General features: G+C 37.9%; 2 protein-coding genes across 3 annotated transcripts; both read right to left on the bottom strand.

Moving 5' to 3' along the window:
• Nucleotides 1-662: 662 nt before the first annotated feature.
• On the bottom strand, nucleotides 663-3,987 carry LOC119918381 (protein mono-ADP-ribosyltransferase PARP11). Its single transcript, XM_038739081.1, has 7 exons — nucleotides 3,770-3,987; nucleotides 3,550-3,664; nucleotides 3,394-3,463; nucleotides 3,187-3,250; nucleotides 1,659-1,792; nucleotides 1,412-1,563; nucleotides 663-1,291 (listed from the first exon to the last, which is right to left on the bottom strand). Exons 1-7 carry the CDS (start codon nucleotides 3,863-3,865, stop codon nucleotides 993-995), a joined length of 930 nt encoding a protein of 309 aa, XP_038595009.1. The 5' UTR covers nucleotides 3,866-3,987; the 3' UTR covers nucleotides 663-992.
• Nucleotides 3,988-4,684: 697 nt separating this feature from the next.
• On the bottom strand, nucleotides 4,685-9,220 carry LOC119918380 (protein mono-ADP-ribosyltransferase PARP11-like). 2 transcript variants are annotated; one of them, XM_038739079.1, is made up of 8 exons: nucleotides 8,905-9,220; nucleotides 8,665-8,789; nucleotides 7,698-7,818; nucleotides 7,483-7,558; nucleotides 6,975-7,047; nucleotides 6,351-6,478; nucleotides 5,818-5,969; nucleotides 4,685-5,717 (listed from the first exon to the last, which is right to left on the bottom strand). In XM_038739079.1, the coding sequence occupies exons 1-8, from the start codon at nucleotides 8,945-8,947 to the stop codon at nucleotides 5,401-5,403; spliced, it is 1,035 nt and encodes a 344-aa protein (XP_038595007.1). In that variant the 5' UTR covers nucleotides 8,948-9,220; the 3' UTR covers nucleotides 4,685-5,400. The 2 variants fall into 2 exon arrangements, with proteins under 2 accessions (XP_038595007.1, XP_038595008.1); XM_038739080.1 differs by having other exon boundaries at nucleotides 9,055-9,220.
• Between the last annotated feature and the right edge of the window lie 95 nt (nucleotides 9,221-9,315).

Below are 9,315 nucleotides of genomic sequence, written 5' to 3'. Positions count from 1 at the left end.
ATTTCTGAAATTAATTTAATCACTATTGACACTAACAAGTTGAGTTGTCTTATCCTGGACCTTGTTCGTACCCTATCTAAAGTGATAGGGTGGAGAGAAGAAACAGACAGCTCCTACCTTTGTAAACCTGACTCCATCTTCGCCTTTTTCCTTTTCAAAGTGCTTGTTAATAATGGTTTTAGGGAGTTGTATGTGCTGTTAACAAAGTCAACACTAAACTTGCAAATCTTATCTAACTCTAATCTGAGCTGGTCACAACATGAACTGTTTATGTGTAATGGAAATCGTATGTAGTTGTTGAACCATGAAATGAATTACATGAGGGATTTGCTCATTGTAATATTAAACTGATCTGGGAACTGACTGCTGATCCCTCCTTGTATAATGTATGATGATTGTGGTGTGGCCATGGAAAACAAACAGGAATATCTCAACAATGTGCAGTTATCATCTTAATATACATCTTAACCAAATATTGTACTTTTAATGAAACTGTCAAAAATGAAAATCCATTTTTATAGATACTTAGAGACACATTATTGTAATGTTAGCAGTGCCCCTGCATCATTGACCATGAAGCCACAGTAATTATAGGCCTTTTATCCCCAGAAATAATAACAAGATGAAAAGTTGGAACAGGAATAAAGAAATGTAGACTTTGGTTTGGTTCTGCCAGGAAATTTATTTATGAAGCCTCTTCAAAGTCAAATCTGTATAATGTGGTCATAAATTAAATAGTAAAAAAAAAAAAGTATAATGTATTTTATAAACAGTGCTTTCAATAAATATACTAGAGAAATGTGTAAGACTACTTAGTTTTCAAAATATCTAAATGTATGTAAACATAGCCTTCATTCAAAGAATTGCAGAGTCTAGTTTCTCTTCGTAGTTCTAGTTAAAAAAGTGTTGTAAAAACATTGAGAAAAATCTTCGCCCAAACAGTTTGAGGTAGACATGATGATATTGTACATGCTCAGGAGCCTCTCTTGACTTCATCGGTACTGAATCAAATACTCTGGATATATTTGATTTGGATCAAAAATAACAAAAATAGTGGGATGATTGATATCATTCACACAGCTGTAATGGGAGTTTTCAGAACTTCCATGATCAGGTTTTTGGAAATGAGATTTTCCAAGATTTGATGTCCCGATCATCACACGTGCCACAAATATTACTTTAGTGTGTTCACCATGTACACCTTGTGTTTTCACGCCAAAAAATGGTAATGGATCCGTGCTGCTCGTGCTGTATTTGTCTGCATATGTTGCATGTTTTGCAAAATATATTCCTAAATAAAAACAAACTTAGATCAACTGGGGAATCTCTGGTGAACAGCTAGACCATTACAAGTATTTTCATTGAATATATAAGGCTGCACAGACAGTTATTACTGTTTGATTTAACTTACCTTTGCCAAATGAGTGGCCATGTTGCCCAGCTAACCGTACATCAAAGTTATACTTGCAAATGTTGTCAACATTTCTGATTTCAGTCCCATGAAAGAGTCTTCTCTCTTGAATTTCATTGACACTTTGAATTCTCATTAACTGTATTTTTTTCCTTTAAACACAAACAAGGAGAACAACCATTTTAATTACAAAGAAGGGGAATGATGAAGGAAATGGAGGAAGCTAAATTCCTTTCAATGTACTTACCGACAAAATATTTCCCATAGATCCACATTCTGTATCCTGCTGATTGAGACAATGGATCTGTCTAACAGCCCATCATTCTTCACATAACCTGACACAGTCTGATACTCTGGGGTGAGCTCTCCCAGAGGGATCAACTGTAAAATACGCAAACACATAGACTATTAACGAATATTCAGAACCGTCTTTGAATCCCTGTTTCTTATTTTTTTAATAAACATTTATAAGAAATGAAAAAGAAAAAGTTCTATAAAGTCATTCTATAAATTGGTTCTATAAAGGTCTATCAAAAACAGTATGAATAACACTGATACAAGAGCTAACTACTTTGAGAGTCCCTTTAGTAGTACATTTTTTAAACTTGGTATTGTTTACTATTAGCTACCATGCTAATCAGCTAACTTGCGCTTATGCCTCTCAAATATTACATTTGAGTCACCATGTTAAGCATCTGTTTTTCTAAAAGATAATAACCCTGTGACCGACCACCATCTTGATAAAATATATTCCATTTGCTGCACAATAAAATAGATTTTAAACCCATTTTTCAAGCTACAGTTTTTTCTCCTAATCCAAACAAAGACGCTAGCTGGAAATTTTTGCGTTATTTAGACAAAGTGAGCTAAAATGTTCAGTCTATCAGTCTATATTGACGTTACTTTATTTTATTTCATATTTCAGTATAAAACATGTTAATATTTGTACAGTGGATAGGCTATAGAGTAGCACCTTAAGAAATGGATTAAACATTTCTTTCATAACAAGGGCTAGAAGGAATAAGGGAGTTGTTGTTTTTTTACTTTAAACCTCAATATCTCAAGACTACTCACAACACACATAGAACCTTATAATTCCATGGTCACTTTGAATACATTTCTGTTATTCACACTGTTGAGTTTTAAAAAGTTACAACAATCTTAATGTATTCCAGTGTTTCAGTGCTTTTCTTCAAATGTAAAACTGCAGGATTTTAGGCCAGGCAATTGCATTAGAATGTTGATTAAACTATTGTTTGTATCCTCTTTGTAATGTGAACAAAACTGACACCTCTTTGTTTAAGTGCCAGAAGGACTGTTTTGTTTTGACTGTTTCATTGACACTTAAGATAGGGTGTCAACCATGATTAGTTTAGAGCAAAAGACAGTTTATTCCTGTAGATTGAAGGGGGGTTTCATGTCTGGGATCAGTGCTCTTTTGTTCAACCAAAAGGTAGAACAGTAAGGTACACCCGTCCCAATTGGATGGCGAAGAAGTTAACCAAACGACCAATGGCTATGGACCTAAGCCATTTGGAGGAAAAAGACCCGCCCACATACCTGGAGGATATTAACAATTAATTTTGTGAGAATCAGGACTGTAAGCTGTAAATCTGAAAAGAGGAACAACTTTCCAGTCCACTGCAGTGTTTTTGTTTCATGTTTGTTCTGTAATGCCATCTCTTTATTCACTAACTTTTGTAATTAAATCTTTTTGTTAATTTTAATTGGACTGAGCCTCTCCTTTCTCAAAATCTGAAGAAACGCAACAACACCTGATATGGTCTGGTGGGATCAACATTTTCCCAGAACACAGGAGCGGTATTGAAGCATGAACAACTGTGGGAGAAAAGAATCACTGGTTTGCATTGTGGTTTCACTTTCATTTTGCAAGAAACTATTCTGAAGCCTGAGAAATCCACAATCTACTCTTGTGAGTGTAAATGATTTCTTGTATTTACATGTTTTAAGTTTCATTTCACCTTCTCTCAATGTTGTAGCCTCGTTGGATTCTTCTTTGCCTTCCTGTGTTGAGGTCAGTCTGTAACATGGCTGTGTAAGGACACAGAAGTCAGATCAACCAAATTCTTTACAGGTAAACGAGGAGATAATGTGAACAAGTAAATGTAGCCAGATACCTGAGAAATCTATCTTCATGTGACAACTGGGTGAAAGCGGAATTAAAGTGGCTTTTGAGTTTGTTTGGTAATATTTTTCTATATCTTCACTCATAAGAGGGTTATTGGGGTCATCCTGCAGGATGGACAGAAGGCAAAAGAAGGTTAGCGATGTGTCATCCTGCTCTTCAATTTTTGTAAAGTAATAAGTTGTGATTTAAAGAAATGTTCAAAAGTTTACCTCAAATCTGTGCCACCTTCCACAGTCTGCCAAGTAATACCAACACCATGGAATGTCTGATGTGTCCATGTACTCCACTTTGTCATTGCCCCACATTGTCTAGAAAATTAAATAGATATCACAAAAACCAACCCTTCCTCACTCTTATTTACTCAGATAGCTATAAAGCTTGATGTAGGTACTTCTGGCTCATATAAACTGTGCCAGCCTACCTCAGAGCCACACCTCTGAGGTAGGCTGGCTCATTTCTGTTATGTCCTCTCCCCTTCGAAAATGTTGAGACATCATTTACCACGCTTACGTTCAAAAGTTTATTAGTTGTAACATGAGCTAAATACAGACACACACATTTAGCGTCATACACCCCTACACTCAGACACAGCTGTAGTGTTATGACATCGGGTTGTGTCTTGACTTGTCTGCATTTCCTTTGGGGAAATGCAACAGTTGCTAAAGCTCCATTCTTGTACTGTTACACCCCCTTGTGGCAAACTTAGTACTCTGAATACATTTGTTGTTTGTTTTCCTTGTTCAAAAACACACACACACACACACACACACACACACACTCTCATTCATACAAGGAATTCAACGAACGCACACAGCAAAGCAATATTACATTGTGTGGTTAATTTTCATTACAGTACTATACATGTGCTGGCTACATTCTTCTTTTTTTGTTGATAAATTTACACCAGGGGCAAATATAACCTCCTTCTTCCTTTTAAAGAAAACGTGGTGACATCACACTTGGGTGATTTTAAGTCATATGTGATGCTAAAACTGATCTTTTTCTGGTTTGGAATTAACTTTGTTGCAAGCGCATACAAAATTCAACCCCAGTCATTGTCATGTCTTTTAAAGACTGGAGTCAATGCTCAGAAAAGATACAAAGAATTGCTCAAGGACCACAAGTGAACAGGACATCACAACTTTATGTCATTGTGACACAATTACAAAACCTTTCATGGAAAGGGGGGAAAGTACACTGATGCATGGTTAAAAAAATGTAGAGGTAGAAGCGTTTAAAAAAATAAATAAATAAACAAAACAAAATATAAATGCCTACATAATACACAGATGTTGGTGTTGCTAACTGACATGATGTGGGTGTCGGTGTTAAATGAGTGAGCAGGAACATGTTGTGGTTTTTGGTTTCATCATTTGGAATTATGTCGACATGACTTATAAATAAGCTCATGCGTGGCACTGTGGATGTGAAGGAACGCTGTGGCTGATGGCATCACCTATAACCTAGAGGCTGCAAGTGCCACTCTTATTTTAAACAACTGTGCACAAATATCAAACAAGCAAGGACAGATTCTGCATTTAATACAAAATTGTCACAAAGGCTGTTCTTTAGTCAGTATTTTTGTCCTTTTTAAGTCACAGAAACAGTCCCACCACAAGGGCCCGTCTTAGAATGCATTGTACAGTACACAAACTGTACACAAAGTCTTTACTGTCTTCTTGATTTTCCAATTTCCCCAAAGGCACTTTAGATGATTCCATGCTCCAGTTAGGCGTTGGATCAGACTGAAAGAAAACACGGCTTCTTTTTCCATTTCATCCCGTCATGTTTGAGATGCAGCCTCTATTTAAAAAAGAACAGTGTTTCTTCTTGTTAGGCTTCAGTAGAACTCAATCAGATACTCTGGGTAGATCTGATTGCTGTCAAAAATGACATAAATCTTTGGATTGGCCATATCATCCACACAACTGTCATAAAAGTTGGTGAAGCTGGCATCCTTGGAGGGTGGTCTACAGTACATAGGATGACCGACCGTGTATTCTCCGACAAGCACTCTGGCCAAGAACATGGTCTTGTAAGGTGGCTCACTAGCAAATATTGGCGGGGTGAGGCCATGTCTCTGCAGGGTGGTGTTGTGCTTCCCTGTGGTGTGGCAGAATTTACTGGAGTATTTCGCATCCCGGGCAAAGTAGCTCCCTGCGGGAAGGGACATTGAATGAAATGTTTAAAATCAGACAAAAAAATGTGTAGTGAATTGTTTCACAATGTTGTTACATCACAACACAGAAGGATCTACCTTTGCCATATACATCGCCATGGCTTCCTGTCAGCCGCCAGTCAAAGTTAAAAGTACATATAGCTTGTATGTTGCTGTGTCCTGTGCCATGAAACAGCATTCGCTCCTCAATATCCAGTGTGCGCTTGACTTTTCGCAACTGTGTTTTCTTCCTTAGGGGAGAATCAAGGAACGGACAACACAACAACACATAGCATTGATCATCACTTTGTTACAAAGTGTATTTCCAAAGGGCTACAGGGATGTGCTCAAAACTACAGTGTGACTGACTTTCTTGGGAAAAGACAGATGTTGCATCAAAATCAATTAAATGTTTCAGGAAAAGTAAGAAGCCTCTGATTCTGTTGATTTACTTTAACAGAAGAAAAGCTTTGTCTGCAGCAGGAGCTGGGAAACGCACCATTCTATCTCTTGCAAAGGCAAAATTAAAATGACCCAGATCACAGTCACCATCACAGCAGAATCCTCTGCTATCACAAAAGAGTGTGTCGGACATTGTGCAGTCCACTCACAACAATATAACAATTGTCTACCTGCAGAAGAATTCCCATAAGTCCAGGTTTTGAATCCTCTGGATGGATTTGATTGGGTGATCCATAGTCCTTTCATATAGTCTGGCGACTTCTTTAAACTCATAAGTGTCTCTTCCAAGCTGGATGAGCTGGCAAAAAAACAATACCACATGGGTTAAACAACTAAATATTCTCAGTGTTGGTTATATATGCATGATATGATGATATATAAAGTTTGCATTGATGGAAACCTGTGTAAACTAGAATGTGTATGAATATGTGTCTCATTATTTAATATTTTATTCCTATTACTATTTTCTTCCAAGTAGATAAACCTCATTAAACTCATGAAATACATTGCCTCCTGTAAAATGGCAGTGATTTAAGATCACTTCAGCAGCCAACACAATTCCCAAATCCTATCTCTACTGTTTGTTTGGGGTGAGATGCAAGTTGACAATATAAATGTGCTGCTGAAATATGTGCAGGAACTATGTTACATCATTGAGTCAGCAAGGACCAAGATCCATGTGGAACATTTTCAGCACCTTCTCAATATAGACCTTGAATAAATTTGACTCTTCTGGGGCAAAATGCTCACCCTACTGAGTACCAACAATATGAGTGTTCTATTATTTTACTCACCTGATAGGGCTCGTCTGTATTGATTCTCTCCCAATGACACGGAACAGGCAAGGCAAGATTATCGCAAATAAACCTGACAGAAATAGAAGGGAAAGAGAGAGAGATAAAGGGTTAGTAATTGAATTGTTGCAGCAGTATAAGACCGAGTGAATTTATTTTATGTCAGTACACCAATGGCATTTATGTATAGCTGCAATAAAGAAAAAACCCTCTTCTAAGACATGTGTTCTTAATGCTGAAATCTTCTTTCTTTCCTTCTCTTGCTTCTTGGGTTTTTGGAGAGACCAAAATTCAGGGTCAATTGCAAGGCAGCTCCATGCGGAGCTGGTAAGGAATTTAGGGTCTACATCAAGGATTCCTGAGGCTGGCAGATGCTTGAACCCTGACCTTTCATTTAAAGGATGGCTCCTTACTCACAACCCCATCTGTCTTTCTCCAACATCTTTTCTTTTTCAGATGAAGGGATCAACTGAAGACAAAAAAGTTCTTGGATGTCACCAAATCTTACCTGAAGCCAGTTGCAGAGTGGAGGGAGCGTTTGATTGGCCGCTGCTTCCCTGTCGTTACGTTTATCTGTCGCATAACTAGAAAGAAATTTAACAAAGATTAGAGCCACAGGAACTCATACTCATGCCCTATTTTCTGAAACAAACACCAACATTCTTGACTACTTTCCTTTAATAAGTCTGGGGGATGAATATTCTGTCTAACTCATCATCATACCTGAGAAGTCCAGTCTGTAGGTGTACTTGGCTGTGTAGAATTCCATGACGCCTCGCTGGTTTCTGCTGTAGCACTGCTCAATCTGAGCACTAGTCACAGAGCAGGCAGCACTGGGGTCAATCTGACATGGAAATTGAGAAAGATAAATTAATCTGATGGAGGGCTAAAGCAATTAGTTGATTATTTGATTAGTCAATCTACAGAAAATGAAATGTAAGTAACTTTTCAAGCACAAAAAGGTGCACATTTGTTAGTTTCCAGCATCTTCGTTGGGGGCATTTGCTGCTTTTGAGTTTTGTTGTGTTGGTCAGACAAAACAAGTAATTTGAAGTCACGTTAGGCCTAAGGAAAGCACTTTACAGAGAAATTGTTGAGAAATTAATCTGCAGATTGATTAATATTGTAAATCATTGTGCTCATCAGTAAATTGTTCGTTAATCATCCAGTCCTGGTCTCTGTGACTAACAACATTGTAGAGCACATGGTAACGTCTTTAAATGTTTTGTTTTGTCTGACCAACAGTCCAAAACAAAAAATATTACATTTACAACAAAGTAAAGCCAAGAACAGCAACAAATTCTCACATTTGACAACCTGGACTTGAAAATTAACTTAAAGGACAAAGCCCCAGTATTGACTAATTTATATACTAAAGTAATGGATTAATGGAAGTTAACAATGCAATGAGATTGATAGTAATCATTTGCCACTGACTGCTTTTTTTCATGCCAACCAAAGACTTCAAGGAATTTTATTGACTAATGGACCTCCACCAATGAGGAAGAGCTAGCCTTTTACATTGCACAGAGTTGTATTTGATTGGCATTAAAACCTGCACACTTTTGGCTCTCAGTTGCACAAAATTAGAGACCCAGAGGGAGGGGCAATAGGCGGGGGATACCGTTTAAGGACGGTTGGAAAGTGTGTTGTGTTGTGATGTGTGAAGTTGTCATGTCCGGTGAACTACCTCAAACATATGCCACACTCCACATTCAGCCAAGTAGAACCAGCACCAGTTGGGATCTGAGGTGTCCATCTCCTCAATCTCAGCGGACTCCTCATCTGACGATCTGATGGCTAACATAGCTAAATCTGAAATTAATAAGTGAAAACACGCGAACACACTTAGGCAAATAGCACCTCTAAAATTTAAAAAAAGAAAAAAGTATTGGGGGGGCCAAGATGGTGTTTTATTCGTGAGACAAACCTAACGTCAAGGACATGTTTTTAAGCCATTGTCGTGAGGGCATTTCTTCCTGCGAACAAATTCAAAATAATACAGGAAATTGCCATATCGAGCTAGCTATTATTAGCGGCTGCCGCACCCGACTCTTTGTTAACTCTACGGGTGTCTTACCGGCTTTAGACTGTCTCTAACTGAGTTCCTGTCCTTATCGGGATTTAAGTCCTTCGTGCATTATGAATAAGTCACCACAAAATGTACAGACTCGGAATGAGAATGGATGACAAACGATACATAACATTTTCGTCCCCCTATGCGTTGTTTACTTTTATTTCCTGGTTCGTCACTCACGTCAATGCGTCAACGTGCGTCAACTCCTCCCTGCTGTGAATAAGCGCTGTTGCCCAGAGCTTGTTCCGTCAGGTAGACAATCTG

The sequence above is a fragment of the Micropterus salmoides genome, unplaced genomic scaffold (genome assembly GCF_014851395.1).
Source record: "Micropterus salmoides isolate LMB-PRFRI ecotype aquatic unplaced genomic scaffold, ASM1485139v1 Ms_hic_scaffold_23, whole genome shotgun sequence".
NCBI classification, from domain to species: domain Eukaryota; kingdom Metazoa; phylum Chordata; class Actinopteri; order Centrarchiformes; family Centrarchidae; genus Micropterus; species Micropterus salmoides.
This window is presented reverse-complemented; position numbering and strand designations above follow the sequence as displayed.

Bases quoted from the DNA above. Each gene is read 5' to 3' on its own strand.
- LOC119918381 (XM_038739081.1), bottom strand. From the start codon at position 3,865: ATGTGGGGCAATGACAAAGTGGAGTACATGGACACATCAGACATTCCA. The intron at 3,665-3,769 runs GTAAACTTTTGA...TCCATCCTGCAG, and splicing joins GAAGGTGGCACAGATTTGAG to GATGACCCCAATAACCCTCT. The intron at 1,564-1,658 runs GTAAGTACATTG...TTGTGTTTAAAG, and splicing joins CTATGGGAAATATTTTGTCG to GAAAAAAATACAGTTAATGA.
- LOC119918380 (XM_038739079.1), bottom strand. From the start codon at position 8,947: ATGCCCTCACGACAATGGCTTAAAAACATGTCCTTGACGTTAG. The intron at 7,819-8,664 runs GTAGTTCACCGG...TTTCCATGTCAG, and splicing joins GAGTGTGGCATATGTTTGAG to ATTGACCCCAGTGCTGCCTG. The intron at 6,479-6,974 runs GTGAGTAAAATA...TTTTTTTGCCAG, and splicing joins ATACAGACGAGCCCTATCAG to CTCATCCAGCTTGGAAGAGA.